The 15196-nt window shown below is 42.7% G+C and overlaps 1 protein-coding gene across 6 annotated transcripts in view; it reads left to right on the top strand.

The window, feature by feature from the left end:
- Window positions 1-15196, top strand: part of MAP3K7 (mitogen-activated protein kinase kinase kinase 7) — a 52464-nt gene that overhangs the window by 21551 nt on the left and 15717 nt on the right. For 4 of the 6 annotated variants that reach the window (XM_053287411.1, XM_053287410.1, XM_053287414.1 and 1 more), the window contains 3 exons: window positions 6558-6709; window positions 7211-7370; window positions 10846-10926. In XM_053287411.1, coding sequence (XP_053143386.1) covers window positions 6558-6709; window positions 7211-7370; window positions 10846-10926 — 393 coding nt within the window. The remainder of the gene's footprint in view (window positions 1-6557; window positions 6710-7210; window positions 7371-10845; window positions 10927-15196) is intronic. The other 2 variants (XM_053287413.1, XM_053287412.1) reach the window with 1 other exon arrangement.

The following is a 15196-nucleotide window of genomic DNA, read 5'->3' as shown; positions in this document are numbered from 1 at the left end:
CTCAGCTGCCCAATCGTCCTGCTCCCGTGCTTCTGGCAGCACCTTCACCCGCCGCTCAGCCGGCCAAAGCCCCTGCCACCTTAGCGTCAGCCGCTTTTCAGCCTCTCTTGCCGTACGCCAGCGGGACTGCCACGCATCTCCTGCCCTCAGGCCGAGAGACGTGATCCATCGCGGCCTGCCACAAAGGAGAGCTCCAGGCTACAGCAGGGGAAGAAGAGGTCCGCTTTTGCAGGCGCCCCCTGGCTAACCCACCTCTGACTTTGCAGGAGGTCCGGGCCATCAGTCTTCAGGCCCAACGCCAGGAACAATCTAAAATGGCGGCATCCTCCCCACCTTCAACCAAAGCTGCAAGTACTTCTCGCGTGGGGTTTGGGGACAAGGGCCAGCACTCTTCGTCCTCCCATGGGCAGGCGGGATCTGGTCCTAAATCATCCTCCACCTCCTCAGGCCTAGCAAGTTCTGCACCTGCTGCCCACCAGAGCCCAGCCATAACCCTCCCCAAAGTGATTCTACCCGAATGGCAGGCCTGGTTTAAAAATGTGATTGTGGACACTGTTTTGCAAGTCAGGCCTCCCAAAAAACCAAAAGCAAAAAAGGCAAAAAGAAAGGCCAGACAGAGGTCTCCTAGTCTTTATTCCTTCTCTAGCACTTCCGTTAGCCCTACCCCCAAAAGGGCTAAGGCTAAGCTAAAACACACTGAGCCAACTGCCACTATTGTCATTGATCAGGAGCCACACTCCTCTGAGGACTCTGACCATGACCAGGAACTCCCGCTGGATCCTCAACCTGATCCTGATTCAGATACTGTCCCGACTAAGGAGGAGGGCGAATGGTCAGAAGTGGGGGGGCTCCTTGCCAGTATCCCAGCGTTTATTTGTGGCTGAGGACTATTCCCCTCTCATGAACAAGATCATAAAAACAATTGGCCTGCAAACTAAACCTAAGCAGGAACCCGGAGGGCGAATGGTCAGAAGTGGGGGGTGGGGGTGATGCCACCAAACATTTTGGAGACTCTGCCTTAAAAGATGTACTGATAGATTCCAAGGACAAGTGAAAGACTATGCCCTCTTCCAGCTTAAAGACACCAGACAGGGGTCCCTTTCAGAGGCCCCTCCAATATCAACAATCCAACCAGCCTTTTCGGGGTTTTCATTCATTCAGAGGCACGGACAACAGAAACCAGAGGGGCTTCTGGAATAGACAACAACACCCTTTCAGAGGCTCCAGCTCCTTCAGGCCCACCCCACATTCAAAGCCCAAACAACAGCAATGACGCAAGGCCTACCTGGCATGGGCGGGGCATTTGTCCGAGTTTCTCCATGCCTGGGAGTCCTCGACCTCAGACACCTGGGTCCTAAACATATCAGACAGGGTTACAGAATAGAATTTCACACTCCTCCCTCCTACAAGTTCCTACCAACACCAAGGTCTCGGTCCTTCGCAAAGCACTCCCAAATGCTCCAAGCCATACAGCATCTGCAGGACATCAGGGCAATCAAGCCGGCACCCTAGAGGAGGGAAGAGGAGTTTATTCTATTTTGTTTACAGTTCCGAAAAAAGACGGCACCCAAAGGGCCATGCTGAACTTAAAACGTTTAAACAAATCAGTACACCGGGACCACTTTTGCATGGAGACCCTAAGATCAATCTTGGAGGCACTTCACCAACACAATCTCCTGGTTTCCGTCAACTTAAATGAGGCCTACCTGATCCACCCAGACAGCAGGAGGTACCTTCGTTTCAAATACGCAGGCCGGCATTTCCGATATACGGTCTTGCCCTTCAGCCTCTCCTCTGCCCCTCACATCTTCACAAAGGTCCTAGCCCTACTAGTGGCCCACCTCCGCCTTTTGGGGGTGTGAGTTTTTGCGTATCTGGACAACCTACACCTTCGGTCCCACTCTCCACAGGAGGCTCAAAGGCACCTCCAGAGCACATTGTCTACCCTGGATCTTCATGGCTTCCTTGTAAACCACGAAAAAAGTCAGCTGACTCTGTCCCACCAACTGCGTCACCTAGGAGTAGTAATAGACACAGTGGTGGCCACCCTGTCTCTACCTCCGGACCGCTTGGTCACCCTTCAGTCAGAGGTCAGGCTAGTCCTATTGACTCTAACTGTGCCCCTCAGCACCCTAGCGCAACTCTTGGACCTGATTGTGGCCACCCAAGATCATGCTAACCCTTCTAGCTCCGACCCGGACCTCACCCCACTGATGGTTGGACTCCAACAACCTTCTACGCGGCAAGCCCTTCCTAGATCCCCCCAGGATCAAGTGATAGGGGTTGCGGGGCTCATTGCCTAAACCTCTACTCAGGGGTTCTGGTCCCCCCAGGAACAGAAAAACAGAATAAACTGGAGGGAACTGCCAGCCAGCCAGCCAGCCCTCCTGGCATTCCAGTCGTCCCTCCACTTTGCCCATGTGTTGGTCAAGACCGACAACACAACGGCTAAAGTGTACCTCAACAGGGAGGGGAGAACTCGTTCCTGTTCATTGCATCAGGGGGTAGTGCTTCTGCTCTCCTGGGCAGAGGAACACTTGGGGTCCATAATAGCTCACCACGTCAAGGGAGAACTGAATGTGGTGGCAGACTGGCTCAGTCGCATGGATGTCTCCCCAGGGGAGTGGAGTCTGTATCCCAGGATCTTCAATCAGATCACGAGGCGCATGGGAGTACCAGTGCTGGACCTGTTCGCAGCCCCATCCAACACGAAGCTACCCAGTTACATATTGAGATTCCTTTGTCCAGGCGCAACAGTGGTCGACGCCATCTCTATCTCTCCATGTCACCTGATCGTAGGGAGGCGGTGGATGTCCTGAATCGGGGGCTGGAGGCCATATTGGGCTGGATGTGGACTAATAATCTGAAATTAAATCCAGACAAGATGGAGGTGATGTTGGTCAGTAGAAGAGCCAATCGGGATGAGGAGATTTTACCGGTTCTGGATGGGGTTGCACTCCCCTTGAAGGAACAAGTACGCAGCTTGGGGGTATTATTGGACCCAGCTCTGCTTTTGGAAGCTCAGGTGGAGGCAGTGGCCAGGGGTGCCTTTGTACGGCTTCGGCTAGTGCGCCAGCTGCGTCCCTTTCTCGAGAAGGCAGATCTGGCCACAGTTACCCATGCCTTAGTCCGGGTGCCGACAATGAGGGAGGCTCGGTTGTCGTGTATGCGGGACAGGGCCTTCTCTGTTGCTGCCCCCAGACTCTGGAATGCCCTCCCGGTGGCTATATGCTCCTCAGTTTCCATCACAGCTTTCAGAAAAAAATGTAAGATCTTGGCTTTTTGCCCAGGCATTTATTTGATTCTCTGCTGCTGCTCTTTATAATCTTTATTGCTTTTATGCTTTTTGTTTTAAATTTTTTAATTAGATTTGTTTAATATCTCCCCCCCCCACTTAATATTTTAATTGTGTCTTTTTTACCATCTTGTGTTAAAAAATTTTTGCTGTAAACCACCTTGGGATTGCTTTAATGAAAGGTGGTATATAAATTTAACAATAAATAAAAAAAAAATAAAATGTCAGTCCAGTGGTCGGAGGGACTTCTCTACACCTCCCCCCTGACCCCCCTCTTGGTGAGAGTCCTATGCAGAATCCGCCTCCTTCAGGCCGAAGTCCTTCTCATAGCTCCTTTCTGGCCCCGGCGCCCCTGGTTTCCGGAGTTGCTTCACATGTCAGTCGTCCCACCATGGGAGTTACCTCCAGACCACGACCTACTATCACAGGGTCCACTTCACCATCCCAACCTGACCTGCTTGCGTCTTGCCACCTAGAGACTGAGCGGCAGATGATGGCAAGGCTTCTCTGGAGGCGTACTAGATGCTAGCATCACCTCGAGTGTCAACGGAAAGGGTATACCAGTACACCTGGAGGATGGTCCTGCATTGGATGGCCCGGCATTCCATTCCAAGGGGCTTCGTCACACTACAGCACCACCTTCGTTTTCTTCAGGAAGGGCTGGAAAAGGGCCTCAGGCCAAATACCCTAAAAAGACAGGCGGCTTCATTACTTCCATTGAGCTCCGGCAGCACATTACAGATCTCTCAGGCTCACCCTCATCTCCGCCGCTTTCTGAGGGGCGCATCTCTCTTGTCCCCGCCAACAGTCCACAGGTTTCCCACCTGGGACCTGCATATCGTCCTTCGCGCTCTTCAGTCACAACCATTCAAACCAATTTGGACCATTCCCATCCAGATTCTGTCGTTCAAATTAGCCTTCCTCATAGCAATCACTTCTGCCAGGAGGATATCTGAACTTCGGGCCTTATCAGTAAACAAGTCCTTCTGCATTTTCCTCGAAGACGTAGTATGCCTGATCCCCAACCCCTTCATTCGCCTGAAGGTCTCGTCTTCCTTTCATTTGTCACAGGACATTTTCTTACCGTCCTTTTGCCCTAAGGCATCTCACCCTTCCGAAAAGTGGTGGCACAAGTTGGATGTTCGACGTTGCCTGAAAGTCTACATAAAACATTCAGCTTCTTTCAGAAATTCAGAAACTATGTTTGTGTCATTTCACCTTCAGTCCATGGGCTCAGCAGTGTCATCTTCTACCATAGCAAGGTGGATAAAAGCATGCATTGCTATGGCTTACGAAGCCCAACACCTCAGGTCACCCGTTTCCATTCTGGCTCACTCAACAAGGGCGGCAGCAACCTCAGCAGCCTTCTCCACAAATGCATCAGTTGATGAGATAGGCAGGGCCGTCATGTGGGCGTCATCCTCTGCATTAACAAAGCACTACAAAATCGACGAATATGCATCCTCCCAAGCCTACTTCGGATGGCGGGTACTGCAACACGTTCTTCCTCGACAGTAGGTCAGACTGCCCCCGCCCGTGTTGGTCAGCTGTGGTATGTCCCATAGAGATGTCCCTGTCTTACAACAACCAAGAACGGAACATTGGTTTCACTTACCATGAAGGCTTCTTCTGGTTGCTGAAGCCAGGGACATCTCGACCCACCCAGCTGTGGCACTCTGACCTATTACCGACGAGGGGTTGGGGTTAGTGGTGCACACAGACCAGGACACTGCTCAGTTCTGCCTTCCCTGTCTGTCCTTCTCTACCTTGATATCCTCTTTCTAGGGTACATGCTTGCTTACGCCCTCTCGGCCTGAAAGAACTGGGGCGGGGTTATCCCCCTCGGGCTTGGGTAGGCATAAGAACAGCCCTGCTGGATCAGGCCCAAGGCCCATCTAGTCCAGCATCCTGTTTCACACAGTGGCCCACTAGATGCCGCAGGAAGCCACAAGCAGGAGTTGAGGGCGTGCCCTCTCTCCTGCCATTACTCCCCTGCAACTGGTACTCAGAGGCATCCTGCCTTTGAGGCTGGAGGTGGACTGCAGCCCTCCAACTGGTAGCCATTGATAGACCTCTTCTCCATGAAGTTATCCAAACTCCTCTTAAAGCCATCCAGGTTGTTGGCTGCCACCACATCCTGTGGCAGAGAGTTCCACAAGTGGATCATGCGTTGTGTGAAAAAGTACTTCCGTTTGTTGGTCCTAGACCTCCTGGCAATCATTTTCATAGAGTGCTCCTTGGTTCTAGTGTTGTGTGAGAGGGAAAAGAATTTCTCTCTCTCCACACCATGATCAAGTTCTTTCCTGCCTTGGAGGTCCTGGAGTGGGATAACCCATAGAGATTTCCCTGGCTTCAGCAACCAGAAGAAGCCTTCACGGTAAGTGAAACCAATCCTCCATTTTCGTCTTACTTTGCTTCCACACATCCGGAAATTGGGAGCACACACAGCTCACACCCAGGTAGAACACAGTTTTTGACTGTGTGAATGACCTGATATTGTGCAATAGGTGATTCCCCTACATACTTTTCAAATGCTTTTCAGACCCTGTGGAACAACCATGATGCCTAGTTCTTGCAAGTAAATTATTAGGATTGTTTGGAACCAAAAGAAAGCCACTGCTTCCTATGCCCCTATGTATAAAAAACAAAGTTTAATTAGGAAAGCAGTAACTGAGCAATAATTTTAATAGCCTACAGAATCCCTTTCAGTGGAAGTTGTGAATTACTGTAGCAACTCAGGGTTCTAAAAAACTAGCTGAAAGCCTGCTTCCTGTATGAATATATTGCCCACAAAGTTTATTGCCAACCAACCAAAATATTATACACATGCAAAAAAAAAAGGAGAAATGTAGCAACTTTATAGTCCATCTTAAAAGCTGCCACTTTCGTAACATTCTGAAACCAGGGTTTAGTTAAAGACTTCTGCAGCACACAGCCCTTTTAAGGTGAGAGGATTTGTGACACCCAGTGTGGTTTCCATCTGTAAACTTGCCTGTCACATTTCCAAACAAACTGCTGCCTCTTGGTGATTTATTATATCAAGAGATTGAGCTTTATTTTCAAAGATCTGATTTTTCAAAATGCAGAGAACAGTCTGCTGCTTTGGCAAAAATATTAAAGCTATATTTCCACAGTCTATTTTTCAAACAGACTGTTTTTCAAAATGTTTCTAAAAATATACCTGCAACAAATATTAGAATAAATGCATATATTTTTCATAAGTGCCTTCTCAACTAAAGCAAACTACTTCTAATATTTATAGGTTCAATTATGGATATGACCTCCACAAATACCAGTAACAAGAGTGATGTTAACATGGACCCAAATGACTTCCAAGGAACTGCTACCAATGACACTATTAAACGCTTAGAATCAAAACTGGCCCAGCAAATGAAAAATTCAGCAAAGCAGTCGGTAAGAATGTAGATATAATATCACTTAAAGGAACTCACAGAAACTTGTGCTTTAGCAATTAACATTGTTTAATGTATATATTTCAAATTCCCACAGTAAATTCATATTGAAAGCTTGTGTTGAAAATAAACGAAAAAATTTGACTTACGCTTTTTTTATCATGGTGAGCCAGACTTGCAAGCAGTTTTTAAAAATTAGATTTATGACTTAATTGAGTAAGCTTATTCCTTAATAGAAATTGGAAGCCCAGATCTGTGCTTAGTCCTTCCTGTGGAAAAAGGAAAAAAACTGCAAAACCTGTGAACAAAAAATATATATAAATAACCAGCTCTCAACACACATGAAAACAATCAAATGCATCTGTATAACACATATAAAAATACATATACACGCCCTTCCTGTGGAGCAGCAGTAGTTATGGACCTTGTCATGTCACTTTAAGAATTTCAGTTGAAAAATGTATGTCTTCGTGTTAAATTTAAAAACAATAATTTTCCACAGGGAGAACCTGGCCGTCTGAGTTTACCTCCGTCTCGCGGTAGCAGTGTAGAGAGCTTATCAGATGTTCGTGGGCGACCACAGTCAACCCTTGTTTCAGGAGAAGGCAAGCGAATGAGTGCTGATATGTCTGAAATAGAAGCAAGAATTGCTGCTACTACAGGTAAAAATGAAGTATATTTAATAAGCGCCTAAACAGGTTATATACAGTCAAAATGAGGCAGAGATTAATAAAAGGTAACCATGAGCACTTCAATGCATAGTCAGTTTTTAGATTTCCTTGTAAGAATATCATGTCATAAGGAAATCTTGAAATTTACGTTAATGATTTTCAGCATTCATTGACACTGGTATGAAAAGCAAGTTTATGTCTGTTTTAGTAATAGAACTATAGACATTTCTGATGCTGGTTGTATTTTTCCCCATTAAAATTAATTTATACTTGGCATAATCTGGCTTCCAGTTAAGAGGTCTAAGTCCCATTAAAATCAGTGAGGTATAAATGCACTTAATTGTGTGTTTATTTGGGTCTCATTATTGTTAGTGGCTAAATAAAGTTAGCTACTTAAGATTGGGTTCAGACAGTTCCTAACACAAAACTGTGGTTTGCGCTAACCATGGTTTGACCTTCCAAATGTGCAACAGGCAAACTATGTTTTAGATCTTCTTGTCTGCATTTGTTTCCCATTTGTCAGCATAATAAGGTCATAAGTTCACACCCATTGTCAGTGTGCAGCAACCACCTTGCCAGTAGCAGGCAGAGCATTAGCTCTTTATCAGTGGCTTGTAAATTCAGAAGAAGAGGAATTGCTGCTATGGCACTAACTCTGTGGTTTGCAATCCAGCTTCCTAAAAAGGAAGATCTTGGCCATTGTCTAAAGACAATAAATGAGGGAGCCAGCCTGACCTTCTTTAGGAAAGGAATTCCACATTTGTAATGCTGCCTCTGCCTCCAGTACCTGCCTAGGTATTTATGTAAATGCATTCATTCTGATATGTAAATGCACTCATTCTGCTTTCCTCCTGGGACTGGAAAGCAGAAGCTGTCATTGGCAAGATGGAACAAGGGGAAATGGGGGCGGGGGGCGGGGGCGGGTCTAGGCTTTGCCTGGGAGCCTCTCCTTCCACCTGTCCATAATAAGAGATTATGGAGTCAGGACTTCCAAGCAAAGCCTCTTTCAGAGCTTGGAGCACCTGACAGCACTTATCTCCTATGGTGCAGTAGCAGGTGAAGGTGCCTAAATGCCAGAGCATCTTGGCTCCTCCTCTCTTGCTAGAATCAAGATGCACAACATTATGGGTTTTTCACTAAATTGGAAACAAAGTGTCTGACATCCAGACTAGTTTGCATGAGGCATTGAAATAATTGTGTGTACTTTAGAAGTTTGCAGAGCTGCGCAAAGTTGTGGTGCTCTGCAATGTTGGGCAACTGTTAGTGGAAGACCTTCTCCAGGACACATACAGGATTGTGCAACTTGTTAACACCTTCCACCAGTGCAGATGCTTGTCTGGAGCAGACTTTCTTACACCAGCACAACACTATTCTGGATGTAGGCCAGTGTATTTGTGTTTTGTGAACAATGTTCACATTTCACTATTATGATAATGCATATTCTCTAAATAATTATGTAAAGCCCCATATATGCTTTTAGATATTATGTACATATTATTTCATAGTCGACATTCTTATTAATCTGCAATCTTGAGTTTACAAGCTGCAGTCACAATTAATTACTTAGACCTGATCCGATTGAAGAAATACAATTTCATCCATATATGTATTATTGGTGATCGCTTCCATATTATGCAATATCATATTATATTCCATAATATATAAATATCCTAATATGATGATCTTGTATGTGCCATTACTAAACAGGCATTTCATTTATGAAACAATCTTTCTGTTGCCTATTTCTGGTGAAGTATTGGTCTAATCTATATTATGCTCAGCTTTCAACGTGCAGATGGGATGACTAAAGCTCTCCCTTGAAAATTTTAGTTTTTGACTCTAACTTCAACAGTAGTGATCCAATATTTAGTAAGCATTTGTGGTTGTTAAATAAATAAAATCACTCTTGATTCTCCCTATTCCCTCAGTATTCATAAAAGGTGTGTTCCTTTATGGGAAGAAATGCAGCAAATATGCACTGGGACTGGTTCCAGTTTCTCATTAGTTTTTACACCAGATTAACTTCCTGACATCAGTGGAGTATATATAGAGAAAGCTGAGAAGCAATATGTTATTCCTAGAATTTGATGTGGGTACCCTTTTCATCTTCTGATTAAAGAAAACTAATTTTGAAAATGTCAAGTACAAAAATCAGTAACAAATAATTCCAGGATAAATTTCAAGATGGTGATTCTCTGTGTGTAAATATGGTAGGAAACTTGTCAACCCTGACTTCTTGAATACCAGGGAATTGCATGCTCAGATTCTGCTAGTGACTAAATCAAAAGCTATTGTGTCTAGAATAAATGAAATATTTTAAAGATAGATGTGTTCCTTCTATTACTAGATCAGTGGGTACAGCAAATCTTGCTTGTGTGTTATATCAGTAATTGAGAATAGTTGATTACTTGCTAACAAAATTTATATAAGTAAACTTGCTAACTCTTAACAGCTTGTGTTGGAAGTGCTTTAGGCAGATCCCATAAAGTATTGATAGATTATTACCCACCATATTGAACAGATTTTCCTGAAATGGCTACCAGTAGGAGGAGGAATTCACAGACCTGTTCCTAATAAGGAGCTTTAAACATGTATACCATCACCACTACCCTCCTATTTATGTTACTGGTAGCATGAACAGCTGTATTTATGCCAAAGATTTAAGTCATACATTCAGTTTCCAGCAAATACTTGTGTCCTATCCCTTTAATCCTTTAATCTGTGTGACACAGGCTGACATTTTGACTAATTAGACCCGTGTGTAAGGAAGCTCTGTGGTGTCTTGCAGAGTGCTTCCAGAGCACAAGCAGCACAAGCAGAGCACAAGTGTTAGCCACGTGGCACTGCAGTATGCACGCAGGAGGCCTGAAGGAGTTGCACAAGAACTTTCAGCCCATGCTCGCAGAGGTTCCTTACACAACAGCAGTGAGATTCCATTTCAAAGGCAGAGAAAGAACTGAATGGAAATGGAAATGGGTTAATGCCAGAATAAGGGAATCAAAACATCTTTCATAAAACCAAAGAGGTTTCCACAAGAAGTTTACAACATTTAATATTTCTTTTTAGAAGGAAGCTGGGGTGTTTTTTTTAGAGTCTGAGTGGACTGCAATGTAGGGTTTACATTTTGTTAGAATAAAAGTGAAGTACCAGTGGACAGTTTATGTTGTCTTGTGGCCCAGGCTTTGGTGTTCCCTCCTTCATTACCATTCAGCTGTGTCCATTTGAGTTTTGTGTTTCTAACGTTTACTAATTACATTGGTCTGTGTTACATTGGTTGAGACTAGTTCTATGTGTTGCTTTTAACAAATGCTTTATAGTGTTAAGCATGAATGGAAAGCTATGCAGTTTATTCTGCATGACCTGTTTTGCATGGTCTATAGTACAAAGTGCAGTTTGTTGTTCGGAATAATTTCTGTGTTGCCACTGTAGTTGTTTGCATGTGTATTGTATGTGTGTGTTTTTTCAGCCTTTTCCAAACCTAAACGAGGCCATCGTAAAACTGCTTCATTTGGCAACATTTTGGATGTTCCAGAGACCATCATATCAGGTATCACAGACCAGCCAAATGGGTCCATTGACAGACAATGATGCTGAAATAATGAACAGACTTCTAAATACTTCTTGCTCCTGTTTATGATTGATTACTGCCTGGCACTAACTTGTAGAGATGACCGAGGCATCTCTTCCTTTCATTTAGATTACCAGGATTCTTTTAACTAACAGACAGAAATATCCAGCGATTTGTTCACATCTACATTTCAAAAGAACTTCTAGCATTAAGTTTTTTTCTCTCCCTTTCTTATATGACCATAGGATCACTGTATTTGAAATCCAGACAGTTCTCTCACTAGTAAAAGAGTCTCTTGTTTAGGAAGATAGAACCAAGAGCAAATCCACATTTACAGTTAGTTAATAAATACACTAGCGATCATTATATATTTGGTATAATTTTGCTTTAGTCACTATAATGGGTGATAATTTAAGCATGTACATTTCAAAGTGTGGTTAGCAATATTACAACATAAATGTTTTAATGTACAGGATTTTAAGTAGTTTTGAGACATGTGTTAGGATTGACTGAAGATAGTCCTCAGATATAGATGCATCTGATATAAGTGAGTGGTTTTATTAGAATAAAAAAGGACTTGATTTTGAAAATTGGAAAACCATTTTAAAAGTCTCTGGTAATGCTGAATATTTCATAAATTAAATTATAATTTGAAATGATCAAGATAATTGTAATTATATCCAGAGTGGCAATATATATCTTCATAGAAATTCAAACTGTATTTTATATACTCCAGTTTCCACTATCGATTGAGTTCAAAACTTGACATGCAGAAACCTATTAAATTAAGCCTATTTCATGTCTTCCTGGTGATACACAAGTCAGACATATATTGCAGCCCACCTAGTACTTAATAAATTCTCTGTTTTTGCAGCATTTTTTTAACTAAAAAGACATTAATCAAAGACTTAGCAAGAAAGAGCTTTTTGTGTAATAGGTCTGTCTTGCATTTAGTCAGGGTTGGCGGGGGGAGAAATCGATTTGGTCATGTATCATCTTTATCCTTGAGAATACAGGTGTGTCATGCCAGGATAGGGCGAGCTATTGGGCAGACTGTCTAAGTGCCAGTCTAGGAAGGGACATCAAGCATCTGGCTAATTCCAGCCCAGCCTGGTCAAACATTTTGCTGAGTTGAGGAAAGAAAGAGGGTGGCCCGACTTAGCCCACCTTCCTGTTACATTAGCAACCTATGCAAGAGCTTATGTAGCATACACTAATAAATTTCATTATATTCTCTTGAGATTAAACTATTGTTTTGTGTGCTTTTAAAAGACTATTTCCAGCAATGCACTGGCCAGTGGTAATGAATAATAAGCATTTAGTAAAATGCAACAACAGAAACATGGCATTATTGAGTTGTTTAATCACAAACACAGTTGCACATTGCAATGTATTACATCTATATATGCACACATGCACGCACACCTGTGTTGTGTACAAGAATGTGTGACAATGTTTCAGTTAAACATTGGTGTAGACGGATATGAAATTATGCAGTACTTCTACTTGTGGGTTATAAGGAGTAGGGATGTGCACGGAACCATGGCGGGGCGGTCCAAAGGCAGCAGAGGTGCCGCTTAAAGCGGGGGAGGGTGCATTTACTCCACCCGCTGCTTTTCGCTCACCCGCTGGCGTCCTTTGTTAAGAAAGCTGATCGGGGCAGCAGCGTACCTTCCTGCCACCCCAGTTGGCCGGATATGGCCAGAAGTCCCTGACGTGCCTGCGGCTATGTTTCCTGACACTGCAAGAGATGTGACCCTAATAGTCTCCATTATCTTGAAATGGCCATCAAAGCCGGTAAAAGCTAGATTCCATTGTAGGTTTCTAAGCTTTAATTGGTATTCCTGTTAATGCCTTATTTATATTCATAGAATTTTTGCACAGGCTGACACTTGCATTTTTTTCTGCCTATACCCTGTGCTTTTGGCTTTGGGGTTCCCTTATCAGCTAAGAGAGAATGTTATCAGCTATGCTTTTTCATAACTTTGGGCAAAGTCCAGAAAAAGCTACCTGCATCTGAATTTTCAGGAAGGTTTAACTGTGTGCTTAATTTGATTTCAACAAGATTTAAATTTTGTTACTTTTACGTACCATGGAAGTTAAAAAAAAAAAATCACGCATGTTTTGTCCTTTGTTGTCCTGTCCTTTGTTGTTGTCTTGAGGACATTTTTTGCAGTGGGAGAAAGAAGCAAGATAAGCAAAAGCCCAATGAGCTCATGCAACACACATTTTAGAGAAAATGCCCCAAACATTCAAATTGTTCCTAGCTCAACACTCTGAATTAAAATGAGTAGACTTTCAGATTCTAGAATTTCCAAACACTAAGTCTGTTCCCTGAAAATGTATTTTCATTTTCCAATTTTATTTAGTTCTTGGTTCCCCTGCACACCTTATCTATGATGAACAGGTCTTTTGTGTTCTTTTATATGCTGCAAAACATTTAAGATATCAATAGATTCCAATTCCCTGCAGTTGTTTCTCACTACCTCTCACCCCAAATAATGGAATTGTAATTTGAATGGAAGTCTTTACACACCTATCAGTTTTGCAGTAGGATATTGTCTAATGTTTTAATAGCATTATTTTCAGTTCCTAAAGTAAACATTAAGATGGTTAAAAATTGTTTCCAACGATAGTGAGCAAGGTTATCAGTTTGCAGTGCTGGGAGCTTATATTTTTATGGCTGGATTCCTAAAGCAGTAACAGTATTGATCCAGGAGCAACAAGTATTTATTAGTATTTTGCATGTTTAACTGTGCTTGAGTTGCTTGCCATATGCCTGCAATAATTAACAGCAGTGGAAATGTCTTAGCCTAACAGCTTGCTTTTGTCTCACACTGCTAATTTAAAGGTTTCTCATTTGAAGCAATTTGGTCTTTACAGTAATGCTGAATTCAAGATCCCTGATTTATTTATTTTTAATTCATTTTTAATTGACCCCACCTTAGTTTTTTTGCCATTTCTTGGCAGCCATGATACAGTGTTTCAGCAACACATGTGCTGGGTTCTTTAGATTCACAAATGAGAATGAGTATTCCAGATATTTTTTTACAGGCTCACTTCAGCTGAGCTAATTTTAGATTAGAGCTGTTGGATGAGATGTGCACATAATTGTTATATCAGTCATGGGTGGATCATCTTGAGGGCCATGCTGAATTGCTGAACATCAGGACACAAGCATCAACTCCAGGAATCTTCCTGTTCAGAAACAACTGACTTCTTACTGGCCAAGTTGTTGCTTCCAATGTGAAAACTTAATAACCCTCATATAATACTTTTTCTTAATTACATCGCTTTATGTCTATTAAGGGAGCAGCTGATGGACCACTTGAGTAGTTCTCTGAAAGTTAATCAATCAATCAATCAGTCCTTTCAATTAATGAAAGTTGATGTAGTTTGAACTGGGAGTTGAGCACTTGAGTCAATAATAACAATGATAATATTGTAACTGGTATTTTCAATGCAATGCAGAAATTCTGAATCACTTTCCAAGACGTAATATCCGCATCTAGGCTGAGATCATAATGCTGTTTCAAATTTTACTTTGTTTTAAACTGCACACTGTTTGTGGTGCAAGTCAAGAGAAAGATGAAATGTTAACCAAAACGTGCTATTCAGAATGGTTCAAGAAAGTCATTGTAACTACGTTACGCTGCCTAGAGGTGACTGCAGTCTGTTCCTTTTATCTCATTCAGTTTATGTGCAAATTAGAAGTGTCCTACATTGGAACATTGCTAGATCACTTTGATTCAGCCTCGGGGAGTAAAGTAAGCTGCATGTTACAAACATTGGATGATTAATTGAGAGACATTGGACATCTATGCATCTCTTTCATTGTGGGAGTGCTACCACTAGTCTGTTCAATGCAGCATTTAATGCCACTTTCAGAGACAAACAATCTGGCATATTGTCAGCTCTAAATAACAACATATTGTTATTTCCCTTTGAAAAGCTTATTTCTCATTTTGGAAGCAATGTAAACAGCTACCATTGTTAATAACAACATGTCTGAAGAAAAAATACACACTGAAAACATGGCTCTTGACTTACAGCTTTTAACAATATTTTTTGTTTTTATGTATTTATTAGTTGGAGGGCAGTGCTATTCCTTCATTGAATGAGACAAATAAGTAGAACTGATTCTCAACAGAAAATTAGGAGCATTGTGACTTGAATAGAAATGAGAGAGCTAGGGAGAAAAAACCACTTTCAGAACATTGCTGTTGATTGATCATTTTGTTGACCAACC

Source organism: Hemicordylus capensis, chromosome 1 (genome assembly GCF_027244095.1).
Source record: "Hemicordylus capensis ecotype Gifberg chromosome 1, rHemCap1.1.pri, whole genome shotgun sequence".
In the NCBI taxonomy this organism is placed as follows: domain Eukaryota; kingdom Metazoa; phylum Chordata; class Lepidosauria; order Squamata; family Cordylidae; genus Hemicordylus; species Hemicordylus capensis.
This window is presented reverse-complemented; position numbering and strand designations above follow the sequence as displayed.